This window comes from Antechinus flavipes, chromosome 2 (genome assembly GCF_016432865.1).
Source record: "Antechinus flavipes isolate AdamAnt ecotype Samford, QLD, Australia chromosome 2, AdamAnt_v2, whole genome shotgun sequence".
Lineage (NCBI taxonomy): Eukaryota > Metazoa > Chordata > Mammalia > Dasyuromorphia > Dasyuridae > Antechinus > Antechinus flavipes.
In genome coordinates this window covers 132,592,457-132,613,182 of record NC_067399.1, presented here as the reverse complement: position 1 = coordinate 132,613,182, position 20,726 = coordinate 132,592,457, and the positions used below count along the sequence as shown (strand labels likewise).

Genomic DNA, 20,726 nt, shown 5'->3' with positions numbered 1-20,726 from the left:
TTCCAACCCAAATCCTGAAGCTAAATCCAGCAATTTTTTTCTCCACTCTTCTCTGCTGTTCACATAGTGAGCTTCTAATATACCGTGTCAATGATGGTAGGTAACTAATAACTGATATCCTTCAAAGTTGGCTAGATCAATAACCATCATTTAACAACAATGGTTTCCAACTTGCCAACAAAGAGATCTTATAAATGAATATCCCTTGAGCACCTGAGGTCCCACATTAAAAGGTCCTGGAAACATACATACATATACATGTATGGTATGTATGTACAAATTTTGCAATCATTTCAGTAGTGTCTGGTTAACTCTTTGTGCCCCATGTAGGGTTTTCTGGACAAAACATACTGGAGTGATTGGCCATTTTCTTCTCCAGTGCATTTTCCAGATGAGGAAACTGAGATTCAGGAAGTTAAAATGACATGGTTATTGTAAACATAACACACACACACACACACACACACACACACACACACACACTATCTTCTTGTTGTTGAGTTGTTTTTCAGCCATGTCTGATTCTTCTTGACCCCATTTGAGATTTTCTGGGCAAACATACTGGAGTGGTTGGCCATTTCCTTCTTCAGTCCATTTTCCAGATAAGGAAACTGAGGCAAACAGGATTAAGTGACCTGCCCAGGGTCACATAGCTGGTAAGTATCCAAGGCCAAATTTGAAATCAAATCTTCCTGATTCCAGGCCCAGTGCTCTATCTACTGTACCACCTAGCTGCCCCACCTCTGTGCGTACTATTGATACAATATTGTGCATAACATAGATATTTTATTTCTAATTTTCTAGTGCCAGGAAGACTGAAATATCAATGTGATTTTTCTCTAGTCTCTATGATTATCTGGAGGGAGGTACTCTTGAGAGATCAGAAAGACCTGAGCTCAAATTCTGTCACTGACATTAGTTGTATTATCATAGGTGAGTCATAATCTCTCTCCAACCTTAGACAATGCTTGTAATTCCTCAATCATAGAGTTGTTACATAGCTCCCATAATGAGATAAGATGCTCTCTGTGAAACACTTAGCTAACTTGTAAAGGTCAATTATTGGTATCATTATCTCTTCAGACTCAAGATATTCTGCTGTGACAGCAGTCAGTGTCTCTCTTTCTCTGTGTCTCTGTCTGTCTGTCTCTTTCTCTCTCATACACACATGTCTGTCTTTCTCTCTCTTTCTCTCCCTCTCTTTTCTCCCTCTCTCTTTCCCCCCCTGCCCTTCTCTCTGATTTCAGAGACATGAGACAATCTTTGCCATTCATTAGCTGTGTGACTCTGGACTGCCTCCAAGCCTCAGGTTCCATACAGTAAAACTGGACTAAATGATTTCGAAAATGTCTTTCAGTTTATACAGTCTATGGCGATCCCTCAGACATACTCAAGTCTGATTTGTCATAGGGTCACAGGACAGTTACTGTGCAGGAAGCAATTGTGAGAACCAACAAAAATCTCTTTCCCCAGAGCAGGATACTACTCACCAAAGCAAAATGGAGTTTTTGGTTTCTGTTTTGGAGTGGCTATATTCACCTAAAAACAAAAATAGCAAGATTTATACACATTATATAATATATATACATACATATATATCACATAATATATAATACAGATATATGTGATATATATAACACACATGGACAGAGAAAGAAATAAAGAAAAAGATGGAGACAGAGAGAGAGAGAGATGAAGAAAAATATGGAGACAGAGAAAAAGACAGAAAGAGAGGGAAACAAAGAAAACAGAGGGAGGGAGGAAAATACAAAGACAGAGACAGAAAAAGAGAAAAAAGGGAAGAAGAGGAAGAAAAAGATGAAGAGAGAGAAATGGAGACAGAGAAAAGAGGGAAGGTGGAAGAGAAAAAGAGAGACAGATACAAAGACAGAAATGGAAACAGATACAAAGACAGAGATGGAGACAGAAAAGGGAGAAAGGGAGGGAGAGAGAATGAAAGAGAATATGGACATCTATCAGTATCTTGAAAAGAAATTTCAAACGTTTTTGAGGCCCACCAAGAGTCTGGCCCCCAACATCTGTATTGGCTACATCTATACTTACTAATATGTGAGCCCCACATAGCTCAGGTTCCAATACAACCAAGGGATGAAGGAAGCAGCCCTAGTCCTGACCAAGCATTTGTAGTATTTTAAAGCAATTATATTCTATGCTAACATCAGGATCTCCTTGTCACACTTCCCAGTTCTGGCCACACATGGAGCGGCCAAGGATCCTACTGGCTAAGAAAGCAAACTGGCCAGGGTCTGAGGGCTCCTGTTACCACATATGCACACCCTGAAGCTCTCTCAGTCAACAGCCAGTCCTCTCACTTTTTCTTTCCAGTCAAAAGTGTTCACTCACTTGTTCTTACCCACAGCCTCTGCTTGAGATGACTGGTTCCATCTCTAATAGGCAGCACATAAGAACATCTCTGATAGGAAGCTTATGACTTGGGATCTAAATTCATTGAAAATAGAGATTGTTTCATTTTTGTGCTCATATGCTCAGCACCTGGCAGTGCCTGAGCATAGAGCAAGTACTTAATTGTGCATGTTGATCAATGGAGTAGAGTGAGGAAAACTTTCTGCCTCCATCATGTCTCCTTTCTGGCTGGCTTTTTGACTTCCTGACAGTATGCTCAGTTTCCTCATCAATAAAATGGAAATGATCATATTCTTACTACCTACCTCATAGGATGGGCTATTCCTAGACTTAGCATTTCTGTCTGTCTAGCTGAAACTTTTAGTAACTCACTTGGCCCAATGGACTCCTCCTATATGTTATAGTGTATAGTGGGAAAAGGCCTGGAGATGAAATCAATAGAACTCGGTTCAGTTTAAACCTCAGCTCTACTACATGTTATCTGTGTGATCTTGGACAAGTCACTTCCTTAGTCTGGGGTTCAGTTTCTTCATATGTAAAATGAAGCAAGTTTGGACTAGTTGCTTTGAGCCTAGATTTGAATGGTATTCTCAGATTCCACCTGCCTCTTTGATTAGAAACCAATGCTTGCTGTCTTCTCCAGTGGCCTGTGACATCTTTTTGTTGCTTGGTAACCAATTTACATCCTCAGCTTTGGCTCTCCAAGTACAGGGCAACAAGTTTTTATCTTTTGGTCCAAATGTGAAATTGAGACTAGTCCATATTGTCAATGAAAAAACCTCAATTTACATCTAATTTCTAACATTTGTTTGCCTCCAGGATCCCAGGAAACTACCATCTTGATGGTGCTCTGATAGCAAATGGAATTTCTTAGGCTATCCAATTCATTAGCCAAAATACAGCATGAGATTGAACCAGCATGTGATTTATGGGGGATCACTAGAGAGCAAAGGTGCCAAATGCATATAACACAAGTCACAGCTCACAATCTACCTGAGTGCATCCTGAATCAGATTAAAATGTAATTGGTAAATAATTAACAGAATTAATAAAAATTAAATAAAACAGAAATAATACTATATGTGTTTTTAAGTCAATAAGCAATTTACTGAAATCCGTATAATATGTGATTTAGTGGCTCCCATTTCAATTTGAATTTAACATAGAGCAGTAGAAGACTGATACTTTCAGTCAAGAACATGGTCCTTTTCATAAGCAGTTGTATTTATTAAGATTACCCTGCAAGGTCACCCACCTGTGGGGAAGAGGGCTTTGGCGGGAGATGTGGGAAATGGGTGGGGTTCCCCTACAGTATGAAATAGAAATAGCCACTCTATAGCTGAGCAGGCAACCTAGAGCACACTCATATCAGATGGAAACCCAGACCACATGAAGGAATAAATTTTTCTATGCATGTTGCCGTAAGAGCTGGCTCCTCCCAGTCAGTCTCTGGCAGGAAATAGATCTGGGATCGCCCCAGAGATGACAGTACCATCCTGAGATCTGTGATGAGGCTGTGGAGGAGCTGTGCATGGGCATTCTGGTTTCAGCTCTGTCACGATTAATTTGGCTAACTCCACCATACAGAACCAGCCTTAAAAGCAGATAAAGTATAAAAAATCATAGATAGGAGTGCAGAAAGATAATTTTTTTTTTCCCTGAAGTCATACAGCCATCATACAGACTCCTCTCAGTTTGGTGCCAATTTCACTATGCCACGCTGCTTCCAGAGGTTACCCACATATTATTTGAAGGGCACAAGGCAGCCCATACATAGACCTCAAAATATCTCTCTCACTGACTGTCCTAATGTCTTCCTTTAAGAATTATCTTCCAAAGTAAAAGTAGGAGTAAAACCTTAACTATTGAGTATCAGTTAACACTTTGAGGGGTGGGAATGAAAATGGGAATTGATTAATAGTTAATGGAAGCCAAAATACTCACTGAAATTAGCCCTAGGGCAGATTTATTAAGAGAGGCAGAGAAAACAAGCAAAAGGAAGGAGACATGGAAAAGATATCAAAGGCAGATTTCCATTATTTAGAAAGATCACTAGATTTGAGTAACTAGGTGAAGTTGACAGAGAAAGACTGAAGCACTGATGGATTAGTCCCAGAGGCAAGCAGGGATGGGCACTGATGGGGAGAAATTTAATCTTATAGTACCCCACTTTGGGGAGGTCGTGGGTAGCTTCACCTTATTACATCCAACCAGAAATCCTATTACACCCACACCATCTTTGCTGAATTCCTTTTGGTGTTATAGCCCACTATACAAAGCTCATGGTATCTTTCCTTTTCCCTCCCCCCATTTCACATAGTGTTTCTCTTCTCATCCCCCTTCATGGTATTTTTCTTCTTAAGTGTCAATCAACTCTTTTAGGATACTAAACTCCTCTACTGATTTAGCCTGCCAGCTAAGGACATACTCTCCAACCTCATAGGGTGTTCACTTTCTCCTGGTTAATTGTGAATTCCACTAGGAAACCTGTCTTTCCCATTGTTAATTGTTATATGCTCTCCCAATTCTATTTCATTTTTGCCATTCCTGGTGTTTATTGTATCCTTTTATTTTGTCTGTAACCTCTTCCCTTAAACAAACCTACCTTCTGCCAAAGAGAATGACTATTGTGAATTCTTCACATGACTGAAGCCCAACATTTGGTGATTGCATCAATCTCAACATTTAGTCCTGAACCTCAATCACATCATTTGGGGCCAAAATTGCTCTCCTAGGGAAAGGGACCCACATGTGCAAAAATGTTTGTGGTAGCCCTTTTTGTAGTGGCAAGAAACTGGAAACTTCATGGATGCCCATTGGTTGAGAATGGTTATGGTTATATGAATGTTATGGAATATTATTGTTCTATAAGAAACGATCTGCAGGATGATTTCAGAGAGGCCTGGAGGGATTTACAGGAACTGATGCTGAGTGAAATGAGCAGAACCAGGAGGTCATTATACATAACAACAAGAAGACTATACTGTAATTAATTCTGATGGATGTGGCTCTTTCCAATAATGAGATGATTGATGCCAGTTCCAATGACCTTATGTTGAAGAAAGCCATCTACATCCAGAGAGAGGACTGTGGGAACTGTATGGATTACATCATAGCATTTCACTCTTTTTTGTTATTGTTTGCATGCATTTGGTTTTCTTTCTCATTTTTTTCTTTTTGATTTGATTTTTCTTGTGCGGCAAGATAATTGTATAAATATGTATGCCTATATTGGATTTAACTGTGTGTGTATATATAATATAAATAAAATAGTGAGTCTTTATTGTGTATGGATTGAATTTTTATTGATAAATCTGATTTTTTTTATTTTAGCTTTTTATTTACAAGATATATACATAGGTAATTTTTCAGCATTGACCCTTGCAAAACCTTCTGTTTCAACTTTTCCCCTCCTTCTCCACTTCCTCCCCTAGGTGGCAGGTAGACCAATACATGTGAAATGTTAAAGTATATGTTAAATACAACATATTATATATAACATATATATATGTGTATATATATTTATACAGCTATTTTGCTGCACGAGAAAAATCGGATTTAGAAATAAGGTAAAAATAACCTGAGAAGGAAAACAAAAATGCAAGCAGACAATAACAGAAGTCATAGAAATGCTATTTAACATATATTTTTACCATGTTTAATATATATTGGATTACTTGCCATCAAGAAAAGGGGGTGGAAGGGAAAAGGGGGAAATTAGAACACAAGATTTTGCAAGGATTAATGTTGAAAAATTATCTATGCATACGTTTTAAAAATTAAAAAGGTTTAATAAAAAAATTAAGAAAAAAAATTGCTTTCCGGCTTTAAATCACATCACCTCTGCTGACACCAGGGATAAGATGCTGTTGCATTGCCTGTACACGGAGCTGAGCCATAGTCCTGTATCTGTTTCAGAGCAAAGAGGAGCTCTAGCACACCAAAGCTTAGGGCCAGAGGAGAAGGGAGACTCTCATCATAGTCCCAAGGTGAAAAAGAGTACTTGTAGTTACAGACCAGCACACAGTACAGAAGAATAATAAACACATCTTTCTCTAGGTCATTCTACCTCGGAAGAACTGAAAAATTACTTATAGTTATGTAAAGTTTGGTACAGTGATATAGTGCCCCCTCCAGAAGCAGAACCCCGCTTTAACAGAGTTAAAAGTCAAGAAATAGGTAAATTTGAGGGGATATAGAAACCAAATTATGGATTTTAAAATGGGGGGAAAGGAGAATTGGATGATGATTTAGTTTCCATTAAATTATAAAAATTGAATCAATACAGAGAAATGAAACTTAAATAAGAAAAATGAAATCAAAGAAATGGGAAACTGGGACCTGGTACAAGGAATGTAATCAGGAGTGAGGGTTTTAGATTTGAAAAGGAACCATCTGAACTTGGACCCCATCCCCTTCTCTGGTTCTTATATGTGTTGTCTTTCCCCATAAGAATGTAAGTTCCTTGAGGGCAGGCTTTTTATTGGCTTATATTTGTTTTTCCTAGGTTTGTTTGGCACAGTACTTGGCACATAATAAAAGGATGTAATCAAAGATGGAGAATTAGAACCAGAGATAGTTGTGAGATGTATCTGCCTAAATACTTACTTTTGCAAAAATGTAAAATAAAATCCATAAAGAAGACAAGAAGGAAAATAAACAGGCTGGTAAATGAGCAAATAGCAGGGAAAAAAACCCTGACTATAAAAAGTTACAATGATGACAGCAAAGATCAAAACACAAATTCAGAAGACAATAAAATCAAAATACCTATATCCAAAGCCTCAGAGAAAACTATGAATTGGCTCCAGATCATGGAAGAGCTCAAAAAGGATTTTAAAAATCAGTCAAGAAAATTCAAGGAAAATTGAGAAAATAAATGAGAGTGATAAAAGAAAATTACTTTAAAAAAAAAAAAGAATCAACAGTTTAGTAAAGGAGGCATAAAAAAAAAAAAAAACTGAAAGAAAAAAAACCAAACCTTAAAAAACAGAATAGGCCAAATGTTAAAGGAGGCACAAAATCCATTAAAGAGGAATGTTTTGAAAAACACAGTTGGCCAAATGGGGAAAAAATGTGCAAAAACTTATTTAAGAGAACTCCATAAACAAGCAATGGTCAAGAAGAAAAAGAAGTACAAAAGTCCACTGAAGAAAAAAAAACCTTAAAAAGTATAATTGGATAAATGGAAAAAGAAAGTACAAAAGATCACTAAAGAAAAAAAATTCCTTAAAAATTAGCATTATAAGCTAATGATCATGAGACATCAAAAAACAAACAAAATTAGAAGAATTTTTAAAATAAAAGAAAATGTGAAAAAAACAACTCACATGGAAAATAGATCCAGGAGAGATCATAATAATAAAATAAATAAGAATTATTGGACTATCTGAAAGCCATTAAAAAAAAAAAAGAGCCTAGACATCATCTTTCAAGAAATTATCAAGGAAAATTGCCCTTATATTCTAGAACCAGAGAATAAAATAGAAATTGAAAGAATCTACTGATCACTTCCTGAAAGAGATCCCAAAATGAAAACTCCCAGGAATATTATAGCCAAATTCCAGAGCTCCCAAGTCAAGGAGAAAATTTTGCAAACAGTCAAAATGAAATTCAAATATTGTACAGCCACAGTCAGGCTAACACAAGATTCAGCAGTTTCTACATTAAAAGATTAGAAGGTGGAATATAATATACTGGAGGGCAAAAGAGCTAGGATTTCAACCAAGAATCACCTACCCAGAAAATAGAATATTATCCTTCAGGAGGAAAATGGATATTCAATGAAATAAAGGACTTTTAAGCATTTATGATAAAAAAGACCAGAGTTGAATAAAAAATTGGACTTTCAAATACAAGACTCTAGAGAAACGTAAAAAGGTAAACAGGAAAGGGAAAACATTAATAAGTTTAAATTGTTTCCATTCTTACATGGAAAGATAATGTTTCTAACCCTGTAGAGCAATTTGGAACTATGCCCAAAGAATATAAAACCATACAACATAGCAATACCACTACTAACTCTGTATCCTAAAAAAGACAAACAAGAAAAAAGAAAAAGGACTTATATTAAAAACATTTATAGCATCTCTTTTTTTTGAGGGGGAGGGGGTGCAAACAATTGGAAATTGAAAGGATGCCCATCAATGGGAGATTGGCTGAATAAATTGTGGTATATGATTATAATGGAAGACTGTTGTTCTATAAGAAATGATGAGCCACATGCTCTCAGAAAAATCTGGCAAGACTTCCATGAGCTGATGCAAAGTGACATGTACTGTGTACAAAGTATCAGCAATATTATAAGATGATCAACTGTGAATAACATAACTATTCTCAGCAATACAATGATCTAAGACTCCACTGGAGGATTTATGATTTTTTAAAAAATCTATCCATCCCCAGAAAAAGAACTGATGGTATCTGAATTAAGATTAAACATATATTTTTTTTTTACTTTATTTTTCTTGAAGGCTTTTTTGGGGGAAGGGGGACTTATGTTTTCTTTCATAACATGACTTATGGAAACATTTGCATGACTACATATGTGCTTGCATTCTCAATGAGGAGGGGTGGAAAGGAAGGAAGAGAATTTGGAACGCAAAGTTTTAAAAACTAATGTTAAAATTTGTTTTTACATATTAACTGAAAAAAATAAAATACTTAATAAGTTGAATGGTGAAAAAAAAAAAAGAAATAGCAAGATGTTCTCAGAAAAACCTGGAAAGACATGAACTGATGCTAAATGAAATAAGCAGAACCAGGAGAACAATGCACACAGTAAAATCAGTGTTGTATGATGAACTACCATGAATTATTTAGCTATTCTCAATAATGCAATGATTCAAGAAAACTCTGAAGAACTTATAATAAAAGATTTTGTCTATCTTCAAAGAGAGAACTGGTAGAGTCTAAATGCAGATTGAAGATACCTTTTCTTTATTTTTCTTGTGTTTTTTTGGTCTATATTTTCTTTTGCAGAATGACTTACATGAAAATGTGTTTTGCATGAGTACACATATATAAGCTATGTCAAATTGCTTACTTTTTCAATTCAGGGAGGGGAGGGAAAGAGAGAAGAGAATTTAGAACTGAATATTTGAAAAAATGTTAAAATTATTTTCACACTTAATTGAAGAGAAATAAAAAATTAAATTTCAAAATAAACCCCACATTCTTAAAAAAAAAAAAAAATGTGTGTGTGTGTGGGGAGAGAGCAACTTCTTTCTGAAACATCCTATGATCCTAGATCCAGTAGCTGTCAGTTTCCTTCTATCCAGGACTCATATGTTATTGTTCAGTCATTCAAATTATGTCCATCTCTTTGTAACCCTATTTGAGTTTGTTTGTTTTTTTCTCAACAGTACATTATTTTTCCAAATACATGTAAAGATGGTTTTCAAAATTCACTTTTATAATTCTTTGAGTTAAATTTTTTTTTTATCCCTTCTTTACCTCTTCCTTTCCCAAGACAGCAAGCAAATTGATTTAGGTTAAATATGTGCAATTATTTGGGGGTTTCTTAGTGAAGATACTGAATAGTTTGCCATTTAAGCAGTGACTTGTCCAGAATCACACAGCTAGTGAGGCCAGATTTAAATCCATGAAGTTAAGTCTTCCTGGCTCCAGGCCTAGCACTCTATCTACCTAATTTTCCTTTTACTTAAATAAATATCCTTTACTCAAGGATATTTACTGGGACCCAGAAAACAAAAGTTATAGGCTTTTCTTCTTTTGGGGGGATGAAGGCTTACATGTAGATATTCAGAATCAGAGCACAAAACAGGGAATTTAAAGGATCAGTGGATTAGCAGGGTACAGCACTAAATCAAGGACCTGGGTTCACATCTCACCTCTGCTATTTATTACTTGAATGACTTTGGGCAAGTAATATGATTTCCCCATTTCTCAGCTATAAAAATTATGAGATTGATTGGATTAGATGCCTTCTAGATCTTTTCCAGGACTAAATCCTGTGACCCAAAACTTTTTCCTTCCTCAAAGACTCAACGATTTGGTCATTGATTATGATGGATCAAATTCCCTTCAACCCTCAACTATTGCTTGTGGAGTTTGCCCCCCCCCCCCAATATGTTTCCCTTTAAATGCACACATGGTGCATGGAGGGATTTAGGGGTAGTGGGTAGAAGGCCTAGCAAGCTTCTGTTCACTTTGTGGTTGGCCACAAGCCGCAGTTCTAACCATGATGGGGTACGTACTGCAGATGGCATTTTTGTCTCCCCTCCCCTGAGCTCATTATCTCTTCCCTCTATCTGTATCTCTATCAGACACAGCCCTGAACCTTCCTTTTGTGACCTTCTACTCAGCTCCAATCACTTAGCTCCGTGCTTTCTGCCTACCTGTATGCTTCATAGCTGATAGTACTGATAGGAAGAGGGCTTCCCTTTAGGCCCCATGAATCCATTTGTTTTTCTCTCTGTATCTCTGTTTCTCTGTCTCTCTGGCTCCCCGTCTGTCTGCTTTCTCTCTAACTCAGGTCTCTTTGCCAGACCAGCTGAGACTAAGAACTGAACATAAAAGCTGACATGCTCATTACAGGAATGACTATTCTGAGCCAAGTCTCAGTCTCTGAGAATGAGCTAGAGCACTGAGCCTTTTGGGTGAGTTGGAGGGAGGGTTTGAGGACTTCCAGAGTCCCTTGCATTAGGTCAGGAGCTGCTCAGTTCCTCCTCAAGTACACAAGAGTTCCTCTTTCTGGGTCGCTGATAAATTCCCCTAGCATGACTGGTCAGCAGAGGTACTTGCCACAGCACAGGGCCCCTTAAAGATGCTTCACTGATTTAAGTTCCTCAGCACCAAAGAGATATTGCTGTTCAGCTCTCTGGATGAATTGAATTCAGTTACTAATCTGCGTGCCGACTTCTAACATCAGTTAAATAGCAACTATGCCTTTTCTAATAACTAGGGTGCCTCAACTTGCTCTCCACAGCTAAACCCACTCCAAATGATTTGTCAAATAACTGAAAAAGCCTAGTTGATGGGATGTGATCTTCAGTTTGAATTTGCTTTATTAGAGATAATTTCTTTTTTTCTTCTTTTTTAAAAATTTCAATTAAAGTGCTGTTCTTCCTCATATAAACACTCATCTTTAGAAGAGCTAGGGTCTGGACCAGATTAGCAAGACAAATATTAGGAAAGGGAACCTCCACCATCACCTCCCCATCAACTTCAATTGAGAAGCTCTAAGGCCCAAAGTGGAGCCAGAAACAGGAGAAAGCATCTCCTAAAACAAGCTCAGGCTGAAATTTGGTCAAAGATGGAATGGGGCTAAAAGGGAAAAGCTGATCTCAGGGTTGCCCATCAAAGAATTTGCTAAATTAAACCTAAGTCTGTGCATTTATCCTTTTGTCAGCAGAAAAACACCATCACCACATTTGACCATTCCGAAGAAGGAAAATGTCTGCTCCCCACCCATCCTCATTCCCCAAACTCTGCCACTCTCAGAGGACTCAGAGCATCAGAGTCATAGAATTTTTGACCAAATTTAGATCTCAAAACCTACTTAGAGGGCATGAGTTCCCAGAGCTCCAGAATACGTTACCTTGGAGATGTAGGTCAATGGCAAAGATCCAACAGCTCCTGCTCCAATTGCCAGGTTCTGAAAGAGAGTGTTAGGGAGGCTTTAGAATTGGTTGGTTTGGAGAAGAGGTAGTTGTAGCTCCCTCCAGACTTTGAACAAGAGACCTAATTGTTGTCCTCTGTCAATCCCCCAGGCATGGTCCTATGCTTTTCCAAAAAAAAAAAAAAAAAAAAAAAAAAAGGGGGTGGTGGTGGAACAATGGGATTGAAAGGGAAGAATATTCAATTTGAAGTTGGAGAAGCTGTGTTCCAATTCTAGTTCTGCTACTTCACTATGCTATTTGTGTGACTTTGGATAAGTCATTTTTCTCTCTATTGAGAGGCTTGGTTTCTTCTTTAAAATGGGACAGATTTGGAACCAGTAGAGGTTGAGGTTCAGAATTTCCCTTAATTTGTCAATACAGGTCTATTCCAACTTAAATAAATACCTTAAACGAAAATATAAATAAAATTACTCTTTAACTTACAGTGTAGAAGAGTGGATTGAGAAAGTGGTGCTGAAGTTAGAATATCATATGACAAATAATAGCTGGATGACCCTGGGCAAGTCACTTATGTTTCCAATACATGTTAGCTTATTTGAATCTCACAAAAATCCTGAGATAGCTACTATTATTATTCCCATTTTACAGATGGAGGAAAATGAACTTGAAAAAGGTAAAGTTAAGCTGTCAAGGGTAAAGCCAAGATTTGAACTCAAATCTTCCTAACCTCAAAGTCCAATACTAACCACTATACTACCTATCTTACTACTTACTTACTATTATACAACCTAGGTTAGAGGGGAAAGCATTCCTTAAATCTTACTTCATAATTCATAATAAAGTCCCTGGATCCTGTTTGCACAGAGAATGTTCAAAAGGTATGAGCAAATGTGGAAGAAAGTCATTAACATTATTATAGCACCAAGGGTGAAAGTTCTGTTGATATCTTTTGCATGTTGTGCAGCTGACTAAAAAGCTCTGGGTTATATTCCCAAAGCTTACCATTGAGCAATGATGGAACTTAGGTCAAGTCTTTTAATCTGTTTTTATCTATAAAAGGAAGAGGGCTGGACCTGAAGACCACTACCATGGTTTTTATATCTAAAGTTTTATAATTCCATGCATCTCTAATATAATATATGCATTTCTGATATGATACATGCACAGAGAACCTTTTTCTATGTGAATTGTTGTTGACATGTTTGTGTAAGACAAAATTACTGTATGTCTTCTGTAGCATGATCAAAAGAGACCAGGAAAATCAGCTAAGTCTTCAGAGCCTAGAAGAAAATGGTATTTCTTGTTTTAATTTTGTTTTTGTTTTTGCCAGAGGGCAAGGTAACTACAAGCCTAAATTCCACTTTTACTGAAGCTGTTGATTTAAGATCTTCCATTAGAAGTAATTCAGATGAAACAATGAAGCCCAGAGACCAAAAATAATTTGCCTAATGTCCCATAGGTAATTAGAGGCAGAAAAAGAATTGGAATCCAAATCTCCTGACTTTATCACACACTCATAATCCTTAGAGTATTTGGGGAGCAGAGATTTCCATACCTGAGATCACTGTCAACTACTGGCATTTACATCAGTGATCACCTATCTGGAACCTTGTAAGGGGCTACAGGAATATCTATCTTAATGTAATAGCTTTATTCCTGAAAATAATTTAACATAATTTAAATATCCATAAATTTAATCCTGGTTATTTAAAACAAAATTAGACTTTTTTTGTAAAGTAAAAATTGATTTTTTGTGAGGGGAAGAGTTTAGAAGTGGAGAAAAGACTTGGACCCATGATTTTACTCATGTAGGAAAATCCTAAATAGGCACATCACTCTATAATTTCAGATCATCTTCTTCTCTGCAATTTATACCTACAGGCTAAGCCTTAAAGAAAGTCACAATTTTTTGCAAACATTAGAATTCTTAAAAGAAAGGAGGCAGAAATTTAAATAATTAGTTTTAAAATGATATTGTAAGTGAAATTAAAAAAAAAAAAAAAGAGCTATGGAAGAGAGATTTGGAAACAAAATTAGCAGCTTAGCACAAAAGATTCCAAACCTTACACATGTAATTCTGAAAATTAGAATAAAGAGAATTTATTGATTATGAGAAAACAAGAAATATTCAAGTCAAAAATTGGGAGGCAGGGAATAGAAGAAAAGGTAAGGTGTCAGTTGACCTTGAAAATAACTGAAAAGAGAGAATTTAAGAATTAATGGACTCCTTGAAAAAGTTTAGACAGACATCATATTTTAGGAAATCATGAAAGAAAACTATCTGGATATATTACAATCCAGATGGCAAGTAAAAATAAAAAGAATACAAGACTCACCTCCCAAAACAAACTCTCAAATAAAAACAACTGGGAATGTCACAATTAAAATCCACAGCTTCTAGTTCAAAGAAAAAATATTGCACACATATTTACAGGCTGTGTGACCTTGGGCAAATCACACAGAGAGGTACAACATGAAATCATATATTGCACATAGAAAGAAAGAATGCAACTGTGGAACCACATAAAGCAAAGGAGAACATGAAGTTAAATATTCTAAATGGCCAAAAAATATGTAGACAAGCTTAAAATCAAGAATATTTTACTCAGCAAAGCTGAATATAAATAATCCTAGAAGAAAAAACAGACTGTGAAAGAATTTCCAAACATTCCTAATAAAAGACTAGAGTTGAGTAGAAACTTCGAAACACAAACATTAGAAAAGTAAATTCAAGCAAGCAGTCAGAAAGACTTTTGAATCAAGATCTTAGTTTAAATCCTGTTTCATATACTATAGGACTCTAGATAAGTCACAACTGCTGTTTGCCTCAATTCTCATCTATAAAGTGGGAGTGATAATAACAACACTTATTCCCTAAGGCTGTTGTAAGGATAACAGTAAATAATAATTATAAAGCACTTTATAAACCTTAAAGTGCCATATAAATGTTAGTTGCTATTTATTAATAGTGAATTAATAATGAAATATTTGCATTCTAATTAGTGGGGAAAATACAAGCATTCCTTGAGAACTGTAATGTCAACAAGATTTATAGAAGGAGGCAAAGAAAATAAAGGGCCTGGGAATAATTTTTGTGAGGCTTTGACAATCTTTAAAGAAGAAAGAAAATGGGTATGTGGGATGGGGGACCTTAGGGGAAGAGAGGCAAAGATAATTTATCTAATATAATCATGGATACAACTAAAAGTCTATATCCAGTGCTTAGCCCAGTACCAGTCACATGGAAGCAGCTTAATAAATGTTTGGAAATTTGTAGATTAATTATACAAATGAGGAAGGAGAAGGAATATTCAGAGAAGGGGAACTTTACTGTGAAATGATGCAGAATGAATTGAATAGTTCCAAGAGTACAATTAATACAACATTGTAAAAATGAACAGTTTTGAAAGAATTAAGTTTAACAAAGCAATGATTAACCACGAATCCAGAGGCCTGCTGAATTAGAATGCTGTCCACCTACTGACAAATATGTGATAGACTAAATATGCAGAGTGAGACATGTATTTTTGGGCATGACCACTGTGGGGATATGTTTTGCTTGATTATGCATATTTGTTGAGGGGAAGGAAAGTTCTTCAATCTGTCCTTCTTTCCTTCTTCCCTTTCCTCCCTCTTTCCTATGTTCCTTCCTTCCCTTCCTTCCTCCATTTCCTCCACTCTCTCCTTCCTTTCTTTTTTTTTTTTTTTTTTGCTTGGAGAGTGGGAGATGGGAGGTAGAAAGGATAAATGTTTGTTAATGGGGATGGGGTGGGGAAGAAAAGCAATTTGGCAACATTTGGTGAATGAATGGGAAAGGGAACAGGCTGGATACAGAAAAACTAATTAGGAGATTATTACAATATTCTAGGTAAAAGATGGGGCCTTAACCATGCTATGTGAATGAAAAAAGGAGAAGCATTTGAGAGTATTGTAGGTAGAAGCTACAAGTCTTCCCAACATCTTCATAGTGGAGATGACTTGAAGGCTGCGGCATGGTAGACTCCTTAATAAAAAAAATTAGGGAAATTGGATAAAGTTGGAAGATTGATAGAAGTAGAGTGGGAAAATAATTACTTATTTTTGGAAATGTTGAATTAGAGATTCTTATTAGATACCCAGATAGATAGAAAAGGAGAGAGCAAGGAAAGGAGCTCAGGAGAACAATAAGGACTACAGAACTAGACTTCCAAGTCATCTGAATAAAGACGACATCTGAATCCATGGGATTCACTGGTAAAATATATTTAAAAAGAGAGAGGGATCAGGTGAGGTAAAAATATGCTAGTAAATGTTTAAGGAGAAAAGGGAGAACAACTTGTCTGTGCACAGACAAGCAACAAAATAATAAAGAACACCATGGATCCTATTTCTGCTGGGCAGAAATGTGGCACATTAGCTAGAGTACTGATCATATACATTCAGGAAGACATATTTATAGGTTCAAATCCAGCTTCACTTACTTACAGGCTATGTGACCTTAGGCAAATCACAGAGAGGTACAACATGAAATCAAATATATATAAAGCAAGCTATATACAGAATAAATAGGAAATAATTAACGGAGGGAAGGCAACAAATTAAGGAGAGGCATAGTAACAGTTTGTGTAAGGTTTTTTTAAGCCAAATATAAGTAACTGAACTTTACTCAATATTTAAAATGTTTGAACAGTAGAATGACATGGCTAGCTCTATGCACATGGAATATTATTCTGATAGTGCCATGATGAATGAGAAAGAGAAGAAAATCTGCTAAGAGGATAGAGTGGCAATAAAGTCCTATACTAAAGTAAGAGCAGTGAGACTGGAATGTAGGGGATGGGTATGAGAGAGATTAATGGAGACAAAATTGATAGGACATACTAAAGACTATGAGAAGTAAGAAATAAGAGAATTTCACAATAAGATTAAAAACATGTGAAACAGGGTAAATGACACACAGACAGAGATATACATAGGAGATTCATTTGAAGGAACTGAAGTTTAACTTGTATGGAAATAATAGCCAACTTCAAGTATTCGAAAGGCTACCATATGAAAAGAAATGGACTCATTTTGTTTGGTTGCAAAAAGCAGAACCAGAAACAATAAACTCAAGTTGTGGAGCAGATTTTGACTTGATAAAAGATAAAATTCATTACTATTTGGAGTTATCCAAGAGTAGAATGACTATGCTCAAGAGACTGTATTTGCCAGTTGTGGAGATCCTCAATCAGAAAAAGGATAACCACTAGTCAAAGATTTGGAGGGGAGGAAGATAATGCTAGGTATAATTTGGAATAGATGATCTACAAGGACCTTTCCAACTCTAAGATTCTGTTTTATAGAATAGATATAGATTTGTAGAAAAGAGATGAATCATGAAATGATGATAATGCCTTGAGGTTTAAAAGCACTTTTATATACATTATTCACATAAATTAATAATATATTTACATTCATTATTAATGCATTGATGTAATTAACTTAATACATTAATTAAATACATCAATGCACTTACATATCTTATTTATTCTTTGTAACAATCCTTTGAGGTAAGTATTAATGATACCCATGAGTAGCTAACAATACTCTTAATATTATTATTCCTGTTTTATGGTGAGTAATCAGAAATTCAGAACTTATGTGACTTACTCTGTTCTACTGACTCCTGGCTCAGCATTCTTCCCACTTGAAACCTGAAAGATTATTCAATTTACAATTTTCTTGGAAAATACAGGAGCACAGCTAGAAACAAAACCAAGTCCCTGATTTGGAATGAAGCACTCTTTTCACTATCCCACAATATTCTCATTTCTGAACTTATTTGATATCTGTTATATAAGCAACAAATTAGTAATTGACATCACACTGTCCATATTGGGTATCACATCTAAATGACTTTCTGCAGTATTAGAAAAATTAGAAGGAAAAGAACTTTGAAAGGGGAGGAAAGGGAATAATAAGTTCAGGTTTAGATATGTTGAGTTTTAGATGTTTGTGGAACATCTAATTTGAGATCTCCAATAAGCAACTGGAGATGTGAGACTGGAGTTCAGAAGAGAGGTTTGGGCTGGACAAATAGATCTGAGAATCATCTTTGGGATCTGGTGAGATCATCAAGTAAAATAGTATAGAAGGAGTAAAAAAGGAAAGCACAAAACAATATCTTGGGAGACATCCATAGTTAATGAGATTGACCCATAAGGTTTTGAATTAAAAGCAAACAAGACTGAACTTTACTCAGCAGGGCAATGTTTGAACAGAGGAATTATATAAGAGCCAGCAAAAGAAACAGAGAAGGAGCAGTCAGACAAGCAGAAGAACCAGGAGAGAATAGTTGTCAAGGAAATTTAGAAAGACGTTATCAAGAAAGCGACTTGTCTAAAGTCAATGACTATAGAGTCATCAAGAAGGATGAGGACTGAGAAAAGATCATTATATTTAGTGATTTAAGACACCTTAATTTCTGTTTGTACAGAAGCTTTTCAGTTTTGTATAATAGTATCTTTATTGTCTTTTGTAAATGCTTCTAACCCTTGTATTATTGGTAGAGCTATAGATTAATACTAACTTTTGGAAAGCAACTAATAATTATGCAAATAAAATCATTAAAATGTCCATATCCTTTGATCCAGAGATTTTACTACTGAACTTATAGTTCAAGAAGGACATTAAGAAAAAAGTCCTCATATACACCAAAAAAGTTATGCTAACACTTTTTATAATAGGAAAGAATTGGAAACAAAATAGATGCCCATTGAGTGGGGAATGGCTAAACAAATGTATTACATCAAGATAATAAAATAATGAACACAAAGAAGCATGAAAAGATTTGCATGAATTGATGCAGACCAAAATAAACAAAACCAAGAAAGCTTTATATACAATGACTATATCAATGCAATTGGAAAGAACAGTCACAAAAACAATCAAGTGGATGTTGCAAAATTGCACACAAGTATGGCTTCAAAGAAGAGATATGAAAAGACATCCTTAACCTATCTCTCTGCAGAGGTGGAAAGTCCGTTAGTATAACATGTTACAGATACTTCTAGACCTTTTCAATGTATTAATCAGTTATGTTGATTTTTTTTTCTTCTTTCCTTTTTTTGGTCTTAAAAAAAAAACCCGGGCATTTGAGGATATAGTGCTAGAACAAGAGTCAAGAGGACCTAAATTTAAGAGCAGCCTCAGATGCTAGCTATGACAAATCCTAGGCAAGTCACTTAACCTCTGTTTACCTCAGTTTTCTCCATTGTAAAATGGAGATAATACTACCAGAATTTTTGTAAAGATTAATAAGATAACAGCAAAAGTGCTTAGGACAGTGCCTGGCACATTTTAATAATGCTTATTTCTTCCTTCTTTATTTGTTATATGAGATAGCTCTCTGGAAGGAGAAGGGAAAGACATCCAAAAAAAAAAAAAAAAAAAAACCTCTTTTTTTTTTTAGGATAACTTTCTCTAAGAATTTAGCCTGTCACTTGAAAAAAAATCAGTTATTTTTATTGTTTAGTTGTTTTCAGTTGTATGTGATTCTTTGTGACCCAATTTAGGGTTTTCTTGACAAAGATTCTCCTTTTCCAATTCATTTTTACAAATGAGGAAACTGAGGCACAATGGATTAAGTGTCTTTTCCAGAGGCAGATAGCTCACACAGTCAAAAAAGTGTCTAAGGTCAAATTTGAACTCAGGTCTTCCTGACTCTAGGTCTGGCACTATATTTACTATGACACCTAGTTGGAAGAAGAATTTGATTTATTCTATTTAGTCCTTGAGAATAAAACTAGGAACAATGGATGGGAATCTTTTTTCAACTCAAATTAAAAATTTCCTAGCAATTAGAAAAATAGAAGGAAAGAAAGCTCCAAATTATTAATAACAAAAGAAATGCAAATTATAACAGCTCAACAGTTTTTTACACCCATTGACTTTGTCAAAATAACAAAAGAAGAAAAGAGCATTGTAGGAGGGGCAGTGGGAGATCAAACATGTTAATGCTGGGATGGTAGAGCCATGAAATGATCTAGATGTTCTTGGGGAGGTGGGGGAGAGAGAGACAGACTGGAATTATACCCAAGAAGTCACTAAACTATAAATCTTCTTTGATTCAGTAAGATTACTTCTGAGGGGACTAGAAAGCTTCTCCTATGAAAAGTGGCATTTCACATACCATAAATTGTTCAGCCATGTTGAAGACCCATTTTGTCCTCAATCATTTTCTACCACAAAAAGGACTACTATAATTATTTTTGTGCATTTCTCTTTAATCTCTTTGGAGGCTATTCTTTTCACAGTGCCTGCCCAATAGTGTACACCACAGCAGTTATTCCTCACTTGATAAGTGTGGTAGGAGACATAATATCTACATTTGCCTAACCTGCTTCTTAGGGATCATTCTATCAAGCTTTTACAGTGCTAGTGGGATTCTCAATTAACCAATGATATGGACTGATGTTAACTCTCCCTAGGTTTCCTTTTCCTACACAAGATGTATTCAAATTGCCAAGTCTCAAACGTAAGTGAGGGGGGACAAAGGGGAGAGATGGTAGCTGAGTTTGTCATGGGATTAGTTCCATAATATTTCATGAAAGAAATTCAGATAGGTAGATCTAAAGATAGATAGCTGGTCAGACAAGGAGACAGAGACAGAGATGCAAAGAACATTAATTGCTTACTGTGTGCCAGTCACTATGCTTAATTTTAGGGATACAATGCCAGCAACAAAGATAGACAGTCCGTGATGTAAAGGAAGTAACATTTTAATGGGGGAAGACA

General features: G+C 35.9%; 1 protein-coding gene across 1 annotated transcript in view; it reads right to left on the bottom strand.

Annotated features, from left to right (window-relative positions):
• Positions 1 to 20,726, bottom strand: part of PLEKHA2 (pleckstrin homology domain containing A2) — a 119,340-nt gene that overhangs the window by 31,742 nt on the left and 66,872 nt on the right. The window contains exons 3-4 of the mRNA XM_051975554.1: positions 11,948 to 12,004; positions 1,491 to 1,539 (exon numbers count right to left, since the gene is read on the bottom strand). Coding sequence (XP_051831514.1) covers positions 1,491 to 1,539; positions 11,948 to 12,004 — 106 coding nt within the window. The remainder of the gene's footprint in view (positions 1 to 1,490; positions 1,540 to 11,947; positions 12,005 to 20,726) is intronic.